Below are 23,695 nucleotides of genomic sequence, written 5' to 3' on the forward strand. Positions count from 1 at the left end.
TGAGGTCGTTACTAGAATGATCTGCTTTCCCACTCCTATTTCATGTCACATGACAGTTCCCCATGCTTAGTAAACAATGTCTTATTACTCCTAAAATGTAAATAAAGACATCTAAAGGTCAAAACAAAATCATTTTTGTTTCCATGGACACTACTGTGGTGCATTCAAGTGTTGTCTGCATTTCTGTCATGGTGTGTTCGGGTGTATGGTACCTTGGTACCCTCATACAGGAAGGCGTCCCACAGAGGCATCAGGATGTCGCTGGGCAGACTCTCCACAAAAACCACCAGGAACCAGTTGAAGGTGACCAGAGAGACGTCAATGTTGTGATCCTCAAAGTGAGATGCCAGGCGAGGAAGCTTCTCCGCCATGAAGTCCTTCAGCACGCGCTGGTCCGCCTGAGCACAAAGACTCACAGAGATCAGCCTCACTGATCACTAAAACAGATCACAGCAGGCAAGCAGGTGAGTGTGTCTGCTGACCTGAGAGGCCACCAGATTCTTGGTGTAGTAGTCCTGAGGCATGATGGCTTCCACCACTGCCACCAGACACCAGAAGGCGTCTTCGTCACTTTGGAGGACCAGCAGAGCGAGGGCCGCTAACCTGTGGACATTCATGGAAGGTGAGGTTCTGCCTGGAAGGCGGGTCCACATAAGAACTCAGATATAAAATTTATACTTTTGTTCTGACCTGTTGAGTACCTGGCAGTAGCCAATGGCAGGGTTATGCCCGGAGAAGGCCAGAAGGATGCGGCGGAGCTGCTGGAGGGCGGGGCTGGAGGGCGGGGCTGGACGGCGAGGAGAAGTGCTGATTGGTCGTCAGGGTTCGGTGAAGGTCCAGCTGGACCTGCCTGGAGGCAGGATTAGGAGCTGTCCGACTCTTCTCACACAGCTGGAAACAGAACAGGATTACTGAGTGCTCGCCAGCATTCCCAACAGGAAGGAGGAGGAGCCACCTGTGCTCAGGTGCGGATAAAGCACTCTCTCTCTCTACAGCTGTACCTGCTGATAGCGTTGCATGTGGCACTCTTGGCTTGTCAAAGTTCTGGCTCGGACCAAACAGCGCCACACTCTCTGCCGATACTCCCGAGGGACGCCTTCACGCACCAGAATTTTGAGCTCAGGTGAGATGATGAAGTCATCGTCGGACCTGCCTGCAAGGTACTGAGCCCAGCGGCTCAGCAGGGGGTGCTCCAGACCCTCCTACAGAGACAATGATGTATGATATAAAAAGAGGATAACCATTATCTGTTAAGCATTATGTTACAATTTAACATAATGTAAAATTGTAACATTGTAAACATAATGTTACAATTTTACATTATGTTACAGTTTAACATCATATAAAATTGTAACATTATGTTTACAATGTTACAATTTACAAATTGTAACATTGTAAACATAATGTTACAATTTTACATTATGTTACCGTTTAACATCATATAAAATTGTAACATTATGTTTACAATGTTACAATTTACAAATTGTAACATTGTAAACATAATGTTACAATTTTACATTATGTAACAATTTAACATAATGTAAAATTGTAACATTGTAAACATAATGTTACAATTTTACTTTATGTTACAGTTTAACATCATATAAAATTGTAACATTATGTTTACAATGTTACAATTTACAAATTGTAACATTGTAAACATGATGTTACAATTTTACATGATGTTAAATTGTAGCTGTTAAGGGTGGTGAGTTAGCGAACCTAGACGCGGACCTCTCGTTTAAGTTGAACAGTGTCTTTATTTACAGTGAAGCCAAAATCAATCCACAGTTATCCACAGTGCAAGTCCCTTCAGTGCTCCTCTCCCCGTCTCCCCTCGTGTGTCCACAAAACTCCCTAGAATCAGTGAAGTGTCCCCTTCCGTCTCTCCGTCTCGATCGCGTCCAGGCTTATTAGGCAGCTCAGAGTGGCAGCACTTACGGGTCGGAGGTAACAATCGCAGCGGAGAAAAAGCGGAGCGAGAGAGGAGAACAAAAAAACACACACACACAGGTCGACCGGTCGGGGCACCGTCCGACTCTGACAGTAACATAATGTAAAATTGTATTATGTTTACAATGTTACAATCCCTACCCTCACCTATGGCCACGAGCTGTGGGTAGTGACCGAAAGAACGAGATCGCGTATACAAGCGGCAGAAATGAGCTTCCTCCGAAGGGTGGCTGGCCTCTCCCTTAGAGATAGGGTGAGAAGTTCGGCCGTCCGGGAGGGGCTCAGAGTAGAGCAGCTGCTGCTCCACATCGAAAGGAGCCAGCTGAGGTGGTTCGGGCATCTGACAAGGATGCCCCCTGGGCGCCTCCTGGGTGAGGTGTTCCAGGCATGTCCCACCGGGAGCAGGCCCCGGGGCAGACCCAGGACACGCTGGAGAGATTATATCTCTCGGCTGGCCTGGGAACGCCTTGGGACGCTTGAGCGGTCAGCAAAAGTCGACTTCCCCCATCACCCACTCATTCACAAAATTTCCCTCGGGCCGTGAACAGGTGATATAGCAATCACTATTACTGACACCACGTGACCCAAAGCTACGCCTATCCACAACATTCCGGCCCCTAATTATTACATTTTTACAGTAATAATTACACATCCAACACCATAACTCACAACACACACTTCATCATATCACAGACACCCAGTGAGACAACATAACATACTCAAAAGTCCACCAAAGTTATTTTCTCATGTCTTCTCTTCTTTTCTTCTGTCTGCACATGGTCAGTCAGTCATAGGCCAGAGGTTACCAGCACTTAGCCTAAATATAGTCAGTCTGATGTACATCTCATAACATTAAAGTCAATTCAAAGTTAGTTATGTCACACTGTGTCAAAAATGTCATAGTCATGGGTCAGAGGCCTCCTGAAGAAGGCATATCTTTGTGATGGGTCTGCACACATGGCTGGTTGGGGTCTTAATCCAGACCTGACGCACAAGCCCCCTTTCATCTGGTGCAGCTCCGGTGACTCTCCCAATGAGCCAAGAACCACGAGGTGCAGAATCATCCACTATAAGGACCACATCTCCAGGAACAAAGTTACGTTTAATCCTTCCCCATTTCTGGCGCTCTAATTCTGTGACTGGGACTCTCTTTGCATATCCTCTAGATATAAGATCTGTCATGAAGGCAGTGTAGTCTTTATGAAAGTCTTTATCTCTGATGAACCTTTTCTTCAAACCTAAGGCTCGTTGCTCAATTGCACAGTTGTCAGGCATTCTTATGTCTCGGTCTTTTAGTGGCAGGGCAATGCTGTAGTGCCAATCCCCCAAAGTCACCATCTTGCTGGCCAATTCCAGGAACTTCAAGTCTTCCTTTGACAGCCCCATCTGTTCATCATTGCTGCTCTCAGGAAAATCCATCTTGAACTGCTGTTTCCATAGCTTGTCCAGTGTGACAGCAGAAACTCTGTTGGCGGTAACTGTTGCCAAACATCCTGGCCTTCCACAGCATTCTCGATTAAGTGGCCCATTCACAGTCCAGCCGAGCACAGTCCTAATGGCAAAGGGTCCATCACCTACACTCCGGATGACCTCCAAAGGTTCTAGAGCTCTGGGCATATTCATGCCAATCAAAAGCTCAACATTGGCCTTAATTTCTGGCAAATGAACATGCTTCAAATGTGGCCAGTCAACCAGGTCCTGTTGATTTGGGATGTTACCAATATCTACAGGCATTTTATGCTGAGTGAAGAGGTTAGGCATATCACAGTACATGTCACTGTCCAATCCAGCAACTTCAAGTTCAGGTACAATGAAACTGTCCACCACTTTCTCCTGTCCCATGGTGCGCAGGAGAATCTTTGTCCTCCTCCCAGCAATATTCAGCTTGTCCATAAGACCCGCTGTACAAAAGGATGCTGAACTCCCTTGGTCCAGAAAGGCATACGTTTCCACTATTCTTTGACCTCTCTTTGATTTTACTTTAACTGGCACAATGGCAAGCTTACAGTCCTGTTCACCGGCCCCAGTAAGACCACTAGTCTGGATCGTAACAGGAATGTTATCTGCCTCATTATTAGGTTTGATTTCATGTACAGTGTAGTGTAAGCATTAAAAGATCATAAAAGGAAACACTAACATTTATGTGAAACTAATTGTAATAAAAAAAAATGAACAGGTGCTTTATAGATTTAAAAGAAAGAATCTGAAAACAACACTTTTTTGGTCTGAGTGATCAAAGTAGAAAACAGAACTGATGTTCAAGAACAAACCATAGCTGCACTAATATTACACATCTCCATTGTTGTGGTGAACAGACATGTTGCTTTTAAAACCACATGCAGTGTGTGACCGTGACTGTTCACTGAGACCATGAACGCCACTTCGCTGAAGCCTTCGCCTTCTTCTTCTTCTTCTAAATTGGAAGCAGAAGGAGCACGAGCTGCTTTGATCTACTGAAAGGAAAAAGCAGAATATCTGAGTTGAAACCAGTCAGCTGAAACCAGTAAGACAGGAACAAATTCAATGCAGTGTCTCAGGTGGCTTAGCCTGTTACAACTGTTGATACAAGCTAAATACAGTTAACACACAGTGTCAGGGAGCTCCAGTGTGGGAACTAGTGGCTTTAGGTTTGTAGTCATTTAACTTTCATCCCTTCATTCATTTAATTCAGGAGGAAGAAATGTCAGGTGGGTGCAGGCTGGTTACATGCATTTGGTCCCATGCTGTCTTTAACTTGGTTCACTTTATGGCTGGGCTGTATGTGGGCTTATATCATGTTACTTGGGCAGGAGTTCCTGTCCCCTGTTAGACTTAGAAAGTTTCTCCATAAGTAGAGCTTCTAACTCTTCTAGCACATCTGTGGCTGACAGTTTTTTGGTGGCTCTTTTTACCCCACACTGGTTGTGAGTGTGTAAATAGCCCCACTAGTTATTTTGGGTTGCAGTTAACTTGGGAGGAAGAGGTAGGTCTGCCATGACTAGATGAATAACAATTATCTGGGATACATAAATTTCATAATGCATGCATGTATCTCTATAAACCTGCCTGAGGGCTGCCATTTTTTACATTCAGTTATTTCTTTGTTGAATCTAAATAATGAATGTGTTACAGTTAAACTGACACTGATCAGTGTAAATGGCTCATTGGGACACAGAAACCTTTAAATTAAACCCTATCACCTGATATCGAGTGTCAAACAATATCAAAGCTGTAAAAGCTGTTTACAGTCAGAATTTATAAAACTATGATTGTAAATAAATTCAAACAAGTGAGCTTTTCTCTTTGTGCTGAATATCAACACTGTGATTTCTTAGACTGTAAGCTTTACTTTAGCACAACCAGTTGTAGAAGCTGCCACTCCAAATGTCTTTTGATAACAAGAAAAAAATACCTTTTCAGTCCACGGCCTGAAGTTCTTCTCCGACATCTTCTGCCATCGGCTTTGTCTGCTGGTTTGAAGACAATAAACCACAAAAAGATGATTTAGTCACTTTGTCTGCGTCATGCAGCTCGAATGTGTCGTGTAACGATGTTGAATAGCTGTCGTTATCCCTCTGCTGTGTCAGTAGGATTGTACTGTACAGCATCTCATTGATATGTGAGGAATGCTAATGTAACCCGATAACAGACTTACATCATTAAAACATAAAGGGCAGGAGATATTTAGATATTTTTATATTTATATTACATTTTATAGCTGACGGATATTACTAAATAGATAGAATTTACTAAATAGCTGGATGAACATGAAAAATATGACTATAATAACAAATGACCATGAGAGCCAGTAGAATTAATTCAACTGGACACTCAAAAGACGTCCTTAAATGCTCTTTAAGTGGCGGAACAGATGAACAAACAGTTAATCGCTTACTTGAGATGAAATCTGCTCAGCTACTTTGAAAACAGCTTCTAACTGGTTCATCCTTTAACAGGATAACTGCTCAGGGGTAAGGCCATCATGCAGTCCAGCAACCTTTATGGTTCTGCTTTGATTCACCAGGAACTATTAGGGAAACCTTCCAGCGCCTCCTGTGAAAGACACAGGCATAAACACACAAACATTTATTAACATGTTCCACAGTGTTCCAGTTTGATTTTCTCATCCTGTGGACAACAACGTACATGGATGCAGGTTTATTGTTAACTTTTGTAAGGTTTATTTAGTGAACATATCCAGCTGCAGCTCCACTGTGATCCTGAACTGGATAAGCACTTAAGAAAATGTGTCAATAAATGGACATACATCAACTTACTATATTTATCCAAACAGACGGGACCAATAATGCTTCACTGAGTTAGAGACTTTAATGTCTCTTCTATGTAAGAATGTCTCGTGCTGATATACCTGCAAACTTGACAACAAAGGTTTTTCAGACTGCATGTAGCTCTATGTCAGCTCACACATTTACATTTATGTCACACTTATTTCTGCTTTCCCATTTTATAATTATTACTTACATTTTGATTAGATACCTTGAGTTTGTAAATGATCAGATTACATAATTGGAATAAAATGTATCCAATTCAAGGTTGCGGGAGGATGAAGCCTATCCCAGCTGATACAGGACAAAGACAGGCTGCCAGTTTATCGCAGGGCTAACACAATATGTGTAACAGAAAATCCACTTAAATGTTTGATATTTCTTATAATAATCATAATTATGACTATTATTTAAAGGTTTCTTTATAAATACATTTTGATTTTTTATAACCTCTAAAATATAAACCTGAGCTGTTTCAGATTCTGACCTCTGACCTCACTGCAGCTCCCTCTTGGAAGTATGTCTGCTTCTTGTCCCCAGTGTTGACCACCTGCCCTTGATATCACGTACTGTACCTGAGGAACAAAAAAGGACAAACACTTGCCTTCATTTAAGAAGTACATTCATACAGAGGTAATCTATGGAAACACACTAGTTCAACCTTTGGGAGAAATCAGTTCCTGTGAAACATTTCTGTAAATTAACATCATATGGAGAATGAATGAAATGAGTTCTTCCGGTGACTCAGCAGTCAAACACTGACAAATGAAATCTAGTTAAACTATTAAGCATATTTGCTCTTCTGAAATCTGTGTTAAACAACAACAAACATAAATTAGTAACAAAAATACAGCTGAGTAGATATTACAAACCACCAGCAGCCATAATGCTAAATTTTAATCTTCAAATGTTTCTGAGCCGTCTTCAACCTGCTTTTAACACATTAAAGTCCCACAGTCAATGCAGCCTGACTCAATCCTAGATGTTCAGCACACAGAGGTACCGTTTGAAGTTTAGTGTTAACCTGAGTCACTGATCATTTGCAGTATTACAGAGTCTGGCAGTCTTTGCATGATGTCCACGTCACTATAAGTTTCTAGCTGACTCTCAGGTGTGCCAGCAGGAAAGAGTAATAATAATCTGCATCCTGAGGTTTGTCATGCAGGATTAAATTTACAGTGGCTTTGTTCACACATCTAGGATTGTATTTTACACTGACCCTGGGTCAGTATAAGTATCATACAGTTTAAACGAAGCACTGAAACTTGCACATATTTATTACAGATGCACTGAAGCTAATCGAGATATTTGCTGTCAACCTGTGGCTGCGATTAATCACTTTACTGAAAACTTTATTAACTAGTAACTTCATCAGTCATGACAGAAGCTAATATTTCTGTGCTAACATCGTTTAACCAGTAACAGCTTTCCTCCAATATAAGCTAACGTTTACACCGTAACTTTAAGCTAGCACCATAAAGACGGTAAAACACGTAATAATATCTACAAATGCATCTTAAAGCTCTTATATTAGCACTCGGTGTATTACTAACATAACCACATTAACATTACTGACACTCGCTGACTTTTAATAGTCATTCTATAAATGCTGTCCGTTTAAATGGTCCTGTACCTGTACACACTGCATATCCACCGGATTCCAGCCAGAGTGGATTCTGGAGTCTTCCACGCTCCTGTTAGTGATCCTCCATCTGGATGGATGAGAACAACCTTCTGAACAATCTAGCAGGTCTCCTTGGGGGGCACGTCTCCCCACCCCCCAAGCGAGGGCCGTGGCACTGAAACTGCCGGCTGAGAGAAGGCTTGAAAAAAAAGGACATTTATCATTTCTTCTTCGGCCACCTTTTTTTCTCATCGTTTTTCCAAAGTACACATTAAGCTTCTTCTGCAATAACACACTAATTACACATGGAAACCTACCTACTTCTTTCTTCATCACAAACAATTACACTTTCTGTAAAGTGCTTTCAATAAAACAGAAAAGAAAAGTGTGTTTTGTTTTGTTTTTTTATTCAAGATCTGTTCACATGTACTTAGCAAAGGTGAGTACACAGCATGAGGAAAGCCAAAAGCAAAGAGAGCGTATGAAGGTAATATTGAAGTAGGCTTCGTTTTGAAGTGGTGAAAGGCAAAGGCATGAGTGTAAGGTAATAAGGGGTAATGAGAGAGATGAAGAGCGGGCGGAGGACTTGGCTCGAGCAGGAAAAAGCAAAAAGGAAATGCGAGTGCGTTTCCCCGCCCCCCGCGCAGGGCCGTGAGTTCGTGGGGGGTTCGAACTGGCGGAGTTCTGTAGCAGAGTCCTCGCCACACGTCATAAGCCAAACGACCGGCCGAGGGAATACTTAAAAAAAAGGACATTTATCTTTTCTTCTTCGGCCACCTTTTTTTCCCCATTGTTTTTGCAAACTACACATTAAGCTTCTTCTGCAATAACACACTAATTACACATGGAAACCTACCTACTTCTTTCTTCATTACAAACAATTACACTTTCTGTAAAGTGCTTTCAATAAAACAGAAAAGAAAAGTGTGTTTTGTTTTGTTTTTTTTATTCAAGATCTCACATGTACTTAGCAAAGGTGAGTACACAGCGTGTTGGGTCTGGGCCTCTTTGCTTAGGCTGCTGCCCCCGCGACCCGGCCTCGGATAAAGCGGATGAAGATGCATGGATAGATGGACTGATGTTCCAATTGTAACATTATGTTTACAATGTTACAATTTCACATTATGTTAAATTGCAACATAATGTAAAATTGTAACGTTAAGTTTACAATGTTACGATTTTACATCATGTTACAATTTAATATAATGTAAAATCATAACGTTAAGTTTACAATGTTACAATTGTAAATATAATTTACCCAATTAATTCTGTCATAACAGAAGTATGACTTCTCTGTGTTATTAATCCGTATTAATATTGTAGGGATATTAATATCCCTACAATATTAAGCATCAGACTTTATCAAATTTTCTAAAAACTTTTTTTGTTGGATAGTGTAGCGCAGCTGGATAGTGTAGTGGTAATACTACACATCTTTGGAGTCGCACGTTCGATTCCCACCAAGTATCCAGTAAGGGTCCTGGCTAGACCCCTCATGCTAACCAAAAATCCCTGGAATGGTGCGGCTACGTCTGCAGTCTCTCCGCTTGAATTTAGAGCTTGCTTGTTTGTTAAATGTATTATTTACTGTTTTTAGTTTACTCCATGACGGGGCTGGATATCGGGCGTCCTGCACCACCCATCCGGTCTGGAGCATAGCGAAACCATTTCTGCACTGTTTGAACGAAGGTGAACTCAGAAACTGCCCCCACCTGCTGAGTCAGGCCATCTAAGACAACAAAAAACCCCAAAAACAAACAAACAAAAAAACAGTAAAAAAGAGGGGTTCAATTAGAGTTCAAATATGAATAACCTCTCGCCAAAAGTCTTTAACAGCTAGAAAGCTGGCAAACTACTAAGCTGATCAACATGAAAGGCACAAGGTGGAAATCAGCAAACTGCTGCCTCACTTTGTTCACCTGTGCTCTATATTTCATGGTCCGGTTGGCTGCAGGACCAAACATTTGGCCTTACACCTTATTTCTTTATGTTTTGCTTCCAAGGTGCCAGACTTGTAGGTAACTTTTTACACTGACATGACCTCAGCAATAGTTTCCAATCTTTCAACTTCCTTGGGCTTTGGCTGCTTTTTTACTCATTTTCAGTCCAGTCCTTCTACCTGACCATTTTCAGAGAACTCTAAGGAGCTTGGGGGAAAAAAGCAACCGGACTTCTGTAACTTTTTTGAAGACGTTTCGCTTCTCATCCCAGAAGCTTTTTCAGTTCACTGCAGCCTCATAAGAACGTGACACAATGACATTTAGATAATAAAACTCGCCAAAAATGAACCTTAAGAGCACTGTCTCTTTAAATACCCTCTTTTGCTTGGTCTGCTCCTTATTTTTTCTCATTTTTTCTTACTTTGGAGGACCAGCAGAGCGAGGGCCGCTAACCTGTGGACATTCATGGAAGGTGAGGTTGTGTCTGGAAGGCGGGTCCACATAAGAACTCAGATATAATATTTATATTTTTGTTCTAACCTGTTGAGTCCCTGGCAGCAGCCAATGGCAAGGGTGTGCCAGCCAGCAGGATGCTGCGGAGCTGCTGAAGGGCGGGGCTGGAGTCTGAAAGTAAGAGCTCGTTTAGACTCTATTCTGTGAACAGGCTTGCTCCCACGAATATGTGAATTCATCTGTAAAAGAGTTTAACTCTAATGCACCTGTTCCTCCTGCTCCCTGCTGCAGGGCGGCCTGTTGGACTACGAATGCCAGTGCGGAGCTAAGAAGATCAAAGAGGAGTTGCTGTTCTTGAACCTGCCAAAGTGAGTAACCTCAAATCGGTCCCCAAAGGCCTCAAACCACCACAGTTCAGTCGGTGTCAGTTTTGTTCATGTCATGTCCTCCTTGCGTCTTCCTTTGAGCCTCTCCTCTTTGTCTCATCTCTTTCAGTGTGCTGATCCTCCAGCTGAAGTGGTTTACGTTCACTCCATCGTTCACCGTGGAGAAGAAGAACAGCCCCATTGTTCTGACACAGCAGCTGGTGATCAGCCAGGACACAGCCTTTACTGAAGAGGTAAGGGAAAAGGCACACCGTTCATTTCAAGTATGGATGGAGCCCATTTCTAAGCTAACGGGTGGTGCCGCTGCCCTCTCCCAGTAAACTGCTCGCTATTTGTTGGTCAGCGTGATCAGTCGTTTGGGCTCCTCAGCTTACAGCGGTGAGTGGGTGCTTTCAGACACATGTGCTGAATGCAGGTCAGCTTTGAAAGTTTATGAGACGTTAATAAGTGCGCCTTCTCCTCTCAGGACATTACGTCTGTGACGGCGTTCACCAGATGAGCGGAAGAGACGACGTCACAGACAGCCGGCTCACGTACGATGACGAGTTGGTCTGCCAGACCACGTGTGAGTCTGTGTGTGAGCAGCGGCAGAGAACAGCTTACCTGCTATTCTATAAAAGACAGGTGACGTCTCCCAGCAAACAGTCAGCATGTCTGTGCAAATATTCAGTGTAACTTGTAGAAAAACCCTCACACTCAGTTTATTTGTGTTTTTCTTTTTCTATTTCTTACTTTCTTTGCCGCACTAGAAAGGCAGCAGAGTCGGGACTCAGATCTGCAGCAACACCTTCATTGTTATTGTTATTATTGTTGTTAGTACTGTTGTTGTTATGATTGATATTGTTACTGTTATGATCAGTTTTATTATTATTATTATCATTATTAATTTTTTAATACATTTGTTTATCTTTATTATTATTAGTAGTAATGTTGTTGTTTATGTTGTTATTGTTATTATTATTACTGGTATTTTTGACATTATTATTATTATTTTGTTGTTATTGTCATTATTAGTAGAAGTAGTATTAGTTATATCATTTTTATATCAGCCTGGAGTGAACAACATGAAAGCATGGATCCATCCTCCCTCACATTCACAATTCAGGCTGCTGGTGTAATCGTGCGGGGGATATTTTCCTGGTACACTTTGGGACCTTTAAATGCTACAGTCTGAGTATTGTTATGACCACAGTGTACCCTCTTCTGATGGCTGAAAGTAAAAGGGGGTCCAGTACCGGTTCCGGTACCAGGCCTACTGACAATTTAACATAATGTAAAATGGTAACATCGTAAACATAATGTTACAATTTAACACAATGTGAAATGGTAACATTGTAAACAGAATGTTACCATTTAACATAATTTAAAATGGTAACATTGTAAACAGAATGTTACCATTTAACACAATGTGAAATGGTAACATTGTAAACAGAATGTTACCATTTAACACAATGTAAAATGGTAACATTGTAAACAGAATGTTACCATTTAACATAATGTGAAATGGTAACATTGTAAACAGAATGTTGCCATTTAACATTATGTTAAATATAACTAACGGATTTACTTTACCAAATGGACCATCCCGGCCTTGCCGTATTGGTCTATTTGATTCACCTTTGTTTTTATTGTTTATTTTATTTTCACTTGCTACACATAGGACAGACATGACTGGGGGAAAGAAAGGGGAGAAAGAAAGAGGGAAAGAAAAACAGCAGGGAAGAGGAATGGTGATAAAGGGCAAAAAACAAAAACCAACAAAACAAACAGATAAAAAATATATATATCAGTCACTTCAACTCAAAGAAGTCCAGACGCTTTTCTTTTCAAGCTCCTTTGACTGACTGTTAGGACAACTTATTTATTGCAAGCATGCAGTACAAGAATAACTCGATGTTTCTGACTTTGCATTACGAATTGTTTACCCACTGACAAACATTTCAAATGAAATTAAATTCAAAAACAATTTGTGGTAACCTGATTTTAATTCAAAAAGAATCATTAACAACACTTCTTGTAATGGTGTCAAAATCAGCCCAACTTTTACTTTCAAATGCAAAAAGTAAAAGAAAATGAGCCAACATACTGGACACATATAATTGTAAATATAATTGTTTATAAACAATTATACTGTCATCATTGTTACAGATATGGAAACTTTATTAACAATTTGTCCAAGTAAAAAAATGCCCTGCTAATTGTTGGGGTTTTCTCTCCTCTAGCCCTTTCCTTTAAGCTCTTCTTTACATCCCCCCACCTTTTCTTTTTTCTTAATAATATAACAATAAAAACAATTGGCTGCATTTTAAATGTGTCAGATCAATGTCTTTATTCAAGAATACAAGAAATGGTAATAGCTGCATGTGTGTTTGTGTGTGTGCATAATATGCATACTTTACTTGTTGGATCCAAATCCCACAAGGAATCAAATAAAACAAGAAGACAAACAAAAACAAAACAAAAATATATTTCTCTCCCTTCCCAGGTCAGGTTCACAAAAGCATTGCAGCTCTTTATTCCTCTTGTACAGCTCCAGAGTCTGTCAGCCAAAAAGAAACTACTGACGTTCCAACACCCAGTGTTTCTGTAAACACAGATGAAAATGAACAGTCATCCACATCTAAAAGATTTGTAGATTCGAGGGACCGGTATAATACATCTAGTACATCTTTGTTTAAACCTCAGAACACAAAAAGGGAACAAACCATTGTATACAGATTTAAAAGTGCGCAAAGCAACGAACAGTCACCCTCTGAAACAGCTGAGGTTATCACAACCATTGTTTCTGTAAATACACAGGAACAGTCACCCACCTCAAAAAGATTAGTATATTCAAGGGACCAGTGTATCTACTCTGGTCAAAAGAATCCATGCTTCGTACTGATGTCCACAATTCTTTTTTATTCCTCTCACAATCATGGAGCACCGTGAAAACTAGAAACGAGTAAAATAATATCAATAGCACATATGACATCCATCTCAGCCACTTATTTCTTTTCACAAGGTGCACAAGTGCTTAACAAATAACAGCATAATGTTTTTACCGTGTACGCCTTGTAAAACCAGTAGTAGAAAAGTTGTAGGTTCGTGCTCTTGTGGGGGAGACGTATGTTATCCACCACCTCGATAGCTAGCCGAGAGTTCGAGGGTCACTAGAGCCGCCGAGAACGCATGAACTACTTACGGTAGGACGTTTTGCCAAAGTAAGACGTTTTGTCAGAACACCGAGTCCTCAGGAGGATGCAGCCCATGAATTTGGACACGATCTCAGATGCACTTCTGGTGTTGTCATGGCAACCCACACAAACATTTCAGCGTCAGCGACAATGAGGCGGAGCCCTTACTGGGACACTGAGCTCAGGTAGAGTGAAAGACAACATTTTTCCGCATCCAAAACAGCAGCGCTGTTCCTGTGACCTCTAGTAAAGCCTCTACTTGGGAAAAGGGAGTCTTTCATCAAAGCATCCTGCAGAAGTTGAATAAAAATATGCAAATGTTTAAATGATGCAACTTAATGAAGGCTGACAGCAGTTGTACTATTTTACATTGCAGCGAACAGGGGTGAGCATTATTTTCAACGTTTTTACAGAATTTTTCACATTGAAAGTGAAATAATATAAATAATGTCTCAATTAAATTGCGCTAACGGAGTCGTGGCTAACATCGCTAACTCCGGACACGAGCGTGACACTACCGGGATTCCAGCTGCTGCGAGCGGACAGGACCAGAGACAGCGGTAAGAGGAAAGGAGGGGGACTGGCAGTTTTTGTGAACGACAGATGGTGTAACCCTGGGCACATCACTGTAAAAGAGCAACTCTGCAGCAGAGACATTGAGCTGTTAGCCGTTAGCATGCGTCTGTACTACCTGCCCCGGGAGTTCTCGCATGTTATCGCGATAACAGCGTATGTCCCCCCCTCGGCCAACGCGGATGCAGCCTGTGACTCTCTCCACTCTGTGGTCAGCAGACTGCAAACACAATCACCGAGAGCCCTTCTCATAATATCAGGGGACTTCAATCATGCCTCACTGGACTCCACACTGCCCACCTTCACCCAGTATGTGACCTGCCCAACCAGAGTCAATAAAACACTGGACTTACTGTATGCCAATGCAGAAGAGGCATACAGTTCATCACCTCTCCCTCCCCTGGGCAGATCTGATCACAACCTGGTGCACCTTGTCCCTGTGTATGAGCCCTTAGTGCGCAGGGAGCCACCAGCCACCCGCACAGTACAGAGATGGTCAGAGGAGAGCGAGGAGGCTCTTAAGGATTGTTTTGAGTCGACTGTGTGGGAGGTGATTTGTGATGACCACGGTGAGGACATCGACAGCCTTACTACATGCATTACTGACTATATAAACTTCTGTGTGGATAACACTGTACCTACCAGGACTGTACGGTGTTTCTCCAACAACAAACCTTGGATTACCCCAGAAATTAAAGCTGTCCTCAAGCAGAAGAGGAGGGCCTTCAAATCCAGAGACAAAGAGGAGTTGAAAAGGGTGCAGAGAGAGCTGAGGGGACTGATAAGGAATGGGAAGGAGAGCTACAGGCAGAAGATGGAGAACCAGCTTCAACAAAACAACGTTGGTGAAGTCTGGAGAGGCCTCAGAACCATCTCGGGCCACAAACAGCAGAACTCTCTGCCTGGGAGGGATGTGAGATGGGCAAATGAACTGAATCATTTCTTCAACAGATTTGACTCAGCCATGAGGCAGTCTGCAACATCGGCTGCAGACTCACCCACCCCCACTGCTGCTGTTCCACCTCAGACACTTCACACCTCCTCTATTCACCCTGCTCACTCCCCCCCACCCCCAACAACAGCATCCAATACACACTCAACACAAGGCTCCAGCCTGTCTCTCTCAACCACCCAGGTTAGGAGGGAACTGAGGAGGATTAATGGCAAGAAGGCAGCGGGTCCAGATGGCATCAGCTCGAGGGTCGTCAGGTCCTGCGCGGACCAACTGTGTGGGGTGATGGAGCACCTCTTCAACCTGAGCCTGAGGTTGGGAAGAGTTCCACAGCTCTGGAAAACCTCCTGTGTTGTACCAGTGCCAAAGACTTCACGCCCCAAGGACCTCAACAGCTACAGGCCGGTGGCTCTGACATCCCACCTGATGAAGACCCTGGAGCGGTTGGTCCTGGCTCAGCTTCGGCGCCTAATAAGCTCATCACTGGACCCACTTCAGTTTGCCTACCAGCCTGGCATTGGAGCGGATGATGCCGTCATTCACCTCCTACATCGTTCCCTCGCTCACCTGGAGACCGCTGGAAGCACTGTGAGAATCATGTTCTTTGATTTCTCCAGTGCCTTCAACACCATTCTTCCCTCGGTTCTAAAGGACAAGCTGGTGAACTCTGGAGTGGACCATCACCTCACTACCTGGATCCTGGACTACCTCACCGACCGACCACAGTATGTGAGGACTCAGGGCTGTGTGTCGGACAGGGTCGTCTGCAGTACGGGGGCCCCACAGGGAACGGTTCTGGCTCCGTTCCTCTTCACCATCTACACTGCAGACTTCTCCCACAATTCCACCCAGTGCTTCCTGCAGAAGTTCTCTGATGACTCTGCAATAGTCGGCCTCATCACTGATGGGGACGACAAGGAGTACAGAGGTCTGACCCAAGACTTTGTGGACTGGTGCCAGCTGAACTACCTCCAGATCAACGCCAGTAAAACCAAGGAACTGGTGGTAGACTTCCGCAGGCACAAGCATTCTCCACTGCAACCACTGAACATCCAAGGTATGGACATTGAGGCTGTGGACAGCTACAGGTACCTTGGTGTTCATCTGAACAATAGACTGGACTGGACTCATAACTCAGACGCCCTCTACAGGAAAGGGCAGAGCAGGCTGTACCTGCTGCGGAGACTCAGGTCGTTTGGAGTGGAGGGCCCACTCCTGAAGAAATTCTATGACTCTGTTGTGGCTTCTGCTATCTTTTATGGTGTGGTCTGCTGGGGCGGCAGCATCTCTGCTGGGGACAGGAAGAGACTGAACAGGGTGATCCGAAGGGCCAGCTCTGTTCTAGGATGCCCTCTGGACCCAGTGGAGGTGGTGAGTGACAGGAGAACGGCGGCTAAGCTGTCATCCCTGATGGACAACATCTCCCACCCCATGCAGCAGACTGTGACAGCACTGAGCAGCTCCTTCAGTGGGAGACTGCGGCACCCACGGTGTGGGACGGAGAGATTTCGCAGGTCTTTCCTCCCCACTGCTGTCAGACTCCATAATAAAGACTTTAACTGATCAAGCACACACATCCATACATATGCAATAATACTAAGTGCAATAATCCTTTCTGTCATCGTTGTATTTTTACTCAGTTGTATATAGTATTTGTATTTGTATTCTATTTTTATCTTATTGTATATTTATTTTATTTTATTCTACTGTATATAGTATTTTATTTTATTCTATTCTGTACAGTTGTGTACTGTATTTATTCTTATTGTATTCTAATTTTTGCCTCATAACTTTTGCACTGTCCACTTCCTGCTGTGACAAAACAAATTTCCCACGTGTGGGACTAATAAAGGTTATCTTATCTTATCTTATCTTATCTTATCTTATCGTATCTTAATATTTAAAAATACAAAAACTACAACTTTGTTCATCTGCAAGCTTAATTAATTTGACAGACTGGTGGTTGGAGGTGCGGCAGTTGGTGTACAGGGAGAAGGGCATAGAAGAAAGAACACAGCCCTGAGGGGAGCTCGTGCTGATGGTCCGGGAGTCCAAGACATTCTTCCCCAGCCTCACTGGTTGCTTCCTGTCCGTCAGGAAGTCAGTGATCCACCGGCAGATGGGATCAGGCACATTCATCTGGGAAAGCAATCCTTGAAGAAGGTCTGAAAGGATGGTGTTGAAGGTAGAGCTGAAGTCCACAAACAGGATCCTAGCATAGATTCTGCAGGACAAAGTGTAGGGCCATGTTGATGGCATCGTCTACAGACCTGTTGGCTCTGTATGCAAACTGCAGGGGGTCCAGGAGGGGGGCCGTGAGGGTCTTAAGATAGGAGAGAACCAGGCGCTCAAAAGACTTCCTGACCAGATGTCAGAGCCACAGGTCTGTAGTCTTTTCGTCCAGTGATCTTTGGCTTCTTGAAAGCTATATATGATATAAAAATTATATAAAAACTGTTAATCAGCAAAAGAAATGATATCATAGTTCTTATAAAGAAAGCCTCTATCAATCAAACACCAGCAGTGTAGCAATGTTGTTCACTTACACTGTATATAAAACACTGATTTTGGCTACATCCAGTTTTTACTGTATTATAAACATTTTTTACCATGAAGAGTAAAGTGTTTGGCATTTTTGTCATTGTTATTGAGCTCAGAGATCAGGCCCAGCCCAGTATCTACCTGGTTATGAGCAAGGAGCTGGAGGTGATAACTCAACAATAACCAGGCCATGCATGCATGGATGGATGCATGGATGGATCAGTTTGTAGGCTGTGTGTGGTCAGCAGCAGGCTGCTGGGTGTGGACCAAGAGGGAAAGCCCAGCATGTGAAACCCATCAGCAGAAGGCCAGAACAAAGGTGCACAGACAAACGCAGCCCAGACACTCAGGCAGGACGAGTAAAATAAATGGCAGCAAACACAGTATGATGTGGTAAAATGTGCTTTCTTTCACAAACAGATAGCACAAACAAGAATCACAAGAATCTCCTTTGTGGTTCTTGTTTTTCTTTTGAGTACATTAATAAAAAGTTGAAATAAAGTGGCAATAAAATTCATGCACCGAAGACCACACGAAACCCTAATTCACCCTACTACCTGTTGCCTTCACATTCCATTTGCATCCCTTGTCCACAGAATCAAAAATGACCCTTCTTCGCTAAAGATCGAACATAAAGCAATTGCATTTTAAATGGAAGCCCATTTTGCATTAAGAAACACTATCAGCAATCAGAAATTGTGTATATCAGAGTTCTCTGTTTTTACTGTCCTGAAAACTGCATTAATTCAGTGGATGCGGTTAGGTTCAAAACAACGTAATATAAGAGGGCAACCAATTCAATCTAAGAGGGATCCAATTTTTATCCATTCATGTACCAGCTACTGGCTTTTTGCTGTTATGTTCTCATATCGCGTGAGAGTTTATTTGCCAGGTGTCAGAAGTCTAATAATGAATAAAGTTCAGGATATGCTTAAAAACTCACCTCAGTATAGCCGTCATCAGAAGGAAGTGCGCTTCACTGACTCATCAACTTGTCTCAGGCTTTCCACAAAGTTTCACAGTTGACCTTAAAGTAAGATGCTGCAAGCTTACCTTGCAGTGTATTACTTTTTAAGGTCTAAAGACCTTAAAGTGCGCTATAGATTGAAGTGATTTGAACTGACAACAGGGCTAATTCAGCACTTCAAGTTAACATCAATAAACGTTTTTAAATTTATTCTGATTTCCGTTTGTTTTCATTGCCTGTGCTATCTGTTATTTAGTTCAAATTGTGGGTAGATAATGCTGTGCTGTCATGTGACCTGTTCTCTCATGTGTGCCTTTCTCTTGTTTTGTATGTATTTCTCGTTTGTTATTTATTCCTATTTTATTCCTGCAATTGGTATGGAATTCATTTTTTTTAAAAATTGATCAGTGTTTTGAAATTAGATGTGATGAAGATGTGACCTTAATTTACAAAATCAACATCATGTTGGATTCAATGAGACATGAAACTAGTGCATGAAACAGGTCTCAGTAAATGTTCTCATAGACTGCAATACACTGCCCCCTGCTGGTCATTATAAAGTCTGCAGATGTCATTTGACATGAATGTCATATTTGTGAAACAAAATAAAGGACTCTGTAAAATAAATGAAAATCAAATATTTATATACAGAATATTTATGTACAAATGCTGAAAAAGACATTTGAACAAGATGCACACCCAGTAAAATTTAAAAAAAAAAAGAAAAGTCAGTTTTATCATGTGACTATCATGCTGTCATTTCTGCACAATGCACTTTACACCAGATCAAAATAAAACACTGTGAGGTCGTTCTAACCGGAAGCCCAGAGAGCTTCGACAATGCAGCACAATGCCCTGAAGCATCAGCATCAAAATATACTTCAAGTACCAAAAAGTACTCATTGTGCAGAATGCCCTATTTTTGAATAGCTGGACATTTAATTACTTTATCACCAGCTGTGACTACAGCTGATAATCAACCATGTTTCATAGGGATGTGACTACATTTAGAAATGTCACGCATTTTTAGGTATAAAGCAAAAGATGCAATGAAATAAATAAGCTATCACATATTAATCCAAATGAATTCACTGAAATACATCTGCACATTTCTGCAGCCTGACTTATTACACACGTGAACACAGTACACATTTGTTTACTGCAAGCTTGTTTCAGAGATGTGATGCAGTTAAATCTGTATGCGTCTGTTTCCTTGTAGTGTTAGTAGAGATGGTGAACCTGATACAATCCTGTGTTTAGTGTGAAGGAAACCAGTTAACAGCCGGTTTAGTAAAATTCTCTTGAACTCATGGAAAACTCATCGTCGTCTCGAAGTGAGCAGCTGAAGCGTCCCGTGTGATCAGAGGTCCTCGTCGTCCTCGCTCACCATGACGTCGAGCTCTTTGTCTTTCCGTACGACGCTCTCGGTGATGAACTCCTTGTGCTGCTCCTCCAGCTCACGCAGCTCCGCCTGCAGGCGCTCCAGGTGGAGCACTCGCCGGTTCCTCAGCAGCCGGCTGGGGAATGGGTTCATGTCGTTGAAGGCGATGCTGGTCAGCTTCCTGCATGGACACACGCAGGTGGAAAGGACTCGATCACCAACACAGAGGAACTGGAAACTGATCAGCTTGAGTGTTTCTGTTTTATGCTGCTTGATACTTCAGGTACTGCAGTTTGAGCAGGAAATACTGGACTAACTGGACCACATGTATCCGAGAGCTGCAGATACTTAAAAATCTTTAAATCGTTGTTACTGTGATCAGGGAAATTTAAACTTCTCACAAAATTTCAGTAAAAAGGGTTTGAAGCTCAAAGATTCAACAGCTACATCCGCTACACTTCTGAGAGTGTAACAGCTCGTAGATTAAGGCGGGTGGAGGCGAGTGCGTACCTGGCATTGGAGACGGTCTTTGTGAAGAAGCGTAGGTACTGGTAGATCTCCACGCTGTCGTGAATCTTCAGGATGTCGTCCTCTTTGTATTTGAACAGAGCCAGAGTGTATCTGAAGATCACCTGCAGCACAGACACGCATTTCATAACAGGACACTCACGCCACACAATTAATTGGAAACTTTGAGGAGGTGAGTCATAAAATTACTCTTTCAGTTGTGGTGCAGTTGGGCCCTTTACTCATTACAGCTCTGATCGATTTCCAATAAGCCACTTGGTTCCTCAGTTGCCAGATAATATTAACTTACTTGGTAGTTGAGCTTTAAGTTTAAATTAAACTTTTGGGTTGGATCTACGTGGCTGAAGCTGTTGTCAGCATTTATCCCTGTGTGGTATATATTTCTGTGTCTGAACTGTGATTTTATTTCCTGAGACAAACGATGTAAAAGCTGTGCTGCATTTGTCACATTGCAGAAACAAGCCCAAAGCCATTGTCCCGCTCATCGTCTGGATTTACGCTGCTTGTGGTAGACTGTGAGGTCGTTACTAGAATGATCTGCTTTCCCACTCCTATTTCATGTCACATGACAGTTCCCCATGCTTAGTAAACAATGTCTTATTACTCCTAAAATGTAAATAAAGACATCTAAAGGTGAAAACAAAATCATTTTTGTTTCCATGGACACTACTGTGGTGCATTCAAGTGTTGTCTGCATTTCTGTCATGGTGTGTTCGGGTGTATGGTACCTTGGTACCCTCATACAGGAAGGCGTCCCACAGAGGCATCAGGATGTCGCTGGGCAGACTCTCCACAAAAACCACCAGGAACCAGTTGAAGGTGACCAGAGAGACGTCAATGTTGTGATCCTCAAAGTGAGATGCCAGGCGAGGAAGCTTCTCCGCCATGAAGTCCTTCAGCACGCGCTGGTCCGCCTGAGCACAAAGACTCACAGAGATCAGCCTCACTGATCACTAAAACAGATCACAGCAGGCAAGCAGGTGAGTGTGTCTGCTGACCTGAGAGGCCACCAGATTCTTGGTGTAGTAGTCCTGAGGCATGATGGCTTCCACCACTGCCACCAGACACCAGAAGGCGTCTTCGTCACTTTGGAGGACCAGCAGAGCGAGGGCCGCTAACCTGTGGACATTGATGGAAGGTGAGGTTCTGCCTGGAAGGCGGGTCCACATAAGAACTCAGATATAAAATTTATACTTTTGTTCTGACCTGTTGAGTACCTGGCAGTAGCCAATGGCAGGGTTATGCCCGGAGAAGGCCAGAAGGATGCGGCGGAGCTGCTGGAGGGCGGGGCTGGACGGCGAGGAGAAGTGCTGATTGGTCGTCAGGGTTCGGTGAAGGTCCAGCTGGACCTGCCTGGAGGCAGGATTAGGAGCTGTCCGACTCTTCTCACACAGCTGGAAACAGAACAGGATTACTGAGTGCTCGCCAGCATTCCCAACAGGAAGAAGGAGGAGCCACCTGTGCTCAGGTGCGGATAAAGCACTCTCTCTCTCTACAGCTGTACCTGCTGATAGCGTTGCATGTGGCACTCTTGGCTTGTCAAAGTTCTGGCTCGGACCAAACAGCGCCACACTCTCTGCCGATACTCCCGAGGGACGCCTTCACGCACCAGAATTTTGAGCTCAGGTGAGATGATGAAGTCATCGTCGGACCTGCCTGCAAGGTACTGAGCCCAGCGGCTCAGCAGGGGGTGCTCCAGACCCTCCTACAGAGACAATGATGTATGATATAAAAAGAGGATAACCATTATCTGTTAAGCATTATGTTACAATTTAACATAATGTAAAATTGTAACATTGTAAACATAATGTTACAATTTTACATTATGTTACAGTTTAACATCATATAAAATTGTAACATTATGTTTACAATGTTACAATTTACAAATTGTAACATTGTAAACATGATGTTACAATTTTACATGATGTTAAATTGTAGCTGTTAAGGGTGGTGAGTTAGCGAACCTAGACGCGGACTTCTCGTTTAAGTTGAACAGTGTCTTTATTTACAGTGAAGCCAAAATCAATCCACAGTTATCCACAGTGCAAGTCCCTTCAGTGCTCCTCTCCCCGTCTCCCCTTGTGTGTCCACAAAACTCCCTAGAATCAGTGAAGTGTCCCCTTCCGTCTCTCCGTCTCGATTGCGTCCAGGCTTAGTAGGCAGCTCAGAGCGGCAGCACTTACGGGTCGGAGGTCTCCCGTTGCTACGCGACCGCGTAACAATCGCAGCGGAGAAAAAGCGGAGCGAGAGAGGAGAACAAAAAAACACACACACACAGGTCGACCGGTCGGGGCACCGTCCGACTCTGACAGTAACATAATGTAAAATTGTATTATGTTTACAATGTTACAATCCCTACCCTCACCTATGGCCACGAGCTGTGGGTAGTGACCGAAAGAACGAGATCGCGTATACAAGCGGCAGAAATGAGCTTCCTCCGAAGGGTGGCTGGCCTCTCCCTTAGAGATAGGGTGAGAAGTTCGGCCGTCCGGGAGGGGCTCAGAGTAGAGCAGCTGCTGCTCCACATCGAAAGGAGCCAGCTGAGGTGGTTCGGGCATCTGACAAGGATGCCCCCTGGGCGCCTCCTGGGTGAGGTGTTCCAGGCATGTCCCACCGGGAGCAGGCCCCGGGGCAGACCCAGGACACGCTGGAGAGATTATATCTCTCGGCTGGCCTGGGAACGCCTTGGGACGCTTGAGCGGTCAGCAAAAGTCGACTTCCCCCATCACCCACTCATTCACAAAATTTCCCTCGGGCCGTGAACAGGTGATATAGCAATCACTATTACTGACACCACGTGACCCAAAGCTACGCCTATCCACAACATTCCGGCCCCTAATTATTACATTTTTACAGTAATAATTACACATCCAACACCATAACTCACAACACACACTTCATCATATCACAGACACCCAGTGAGACAACATAACATACTCAAAAGTCCACCAAAGTT

At 43.2% G+C, this 23,695-nt stretch overlaps 2 protein-coding genes and 1 long non-coding RNA gene across 3 annotated transcripts; all 3 read right to left on the minus strand.

The window, feature by feature from the left end:
* Positions 1-1,674: 1,674 nt before the first annotated feature.
* LOC309690193 (uncharacterized protein) lies at positions 1,675-5,401 on the minus strand. Its single transcript, XM_082507120.1, has 2 exons — positions 5,345-5,401; positions 1,675-4,406 (listed from the first exon to the last, which is right to left on the minus strand). Exon 2 carries the CDS (start codon positions 3,844-3,846, stop codon positions 2,857-2,859), a length of 990 nt encoding a protein of 329 aa, XP_082363246.1. The 5' UTR covers positions 3,847-4,406; positions 5,345-5,401; the 3' UTR covers positions 1,675-2,856.
* Positions 5,402-5,579: 178 nt separating this feature from the next.
* On the minus strand, positions 5,580-8,142 carry LOC309690202. Its single transcript, XR_014271661.1, has 3 exons — positions 7,852-8,142; positions 6,706-6,793; positions 5,580-5,985 (listed from the first exon to the last, which is right to left on the minus strand). It is a non-coding gene; the product is annotated as an uncharacterized lncRNA (long non-coding RNA).
* Positions 8,143-20,099: 11,957 nt separating this feature from the next.
* LOC309716804 (TBC1 domain family member 2A-like) lies at positions 20,100-23,566 on the minus strand (the record flags this gene model as incomplete). Its single annotated transcript, XM_082550846.1, has 7 exons — positions 20,100-20,392; positions 20,722-20,843; positions 21,468-21,653; positions 21,738-21,858; positions 21,946-22,133; positions 22,244-22,444; positions 23,528-23,566. 7 exons carry the CDS (start codon positions 23,564-23,566, stop codon positions 20,191-20,193), a joined length of 1,059 nt encoding a protein of 352 aa, XP_082406972.1. The 3' UTR covers positions 20,100-20,190.
* Positions 23,567-23,695: the final 129 nt, after the last annotated feature.

This window comes from Aulonocara stuartgranti (genome assembly GCF_965226115.1).
Source record: "Aulonocara stuartgranti genome assembly, chromosome: 2".
NCBI lineage: Eukaryota > Metazoa > Chordata > Actinopteri > Cichliformes > Cichlidae > Aulonocara > Aulonocara stuartgranti.

Coding starts and splice junctions, on each gene's coding strand:
- LOC309690193 (XM_082507120.1), bottom strand. CDS start 3,846: ATGGACAAGCTGAATATTGCTGGGAGGAGGACAAAGATTCTCCTGCGC.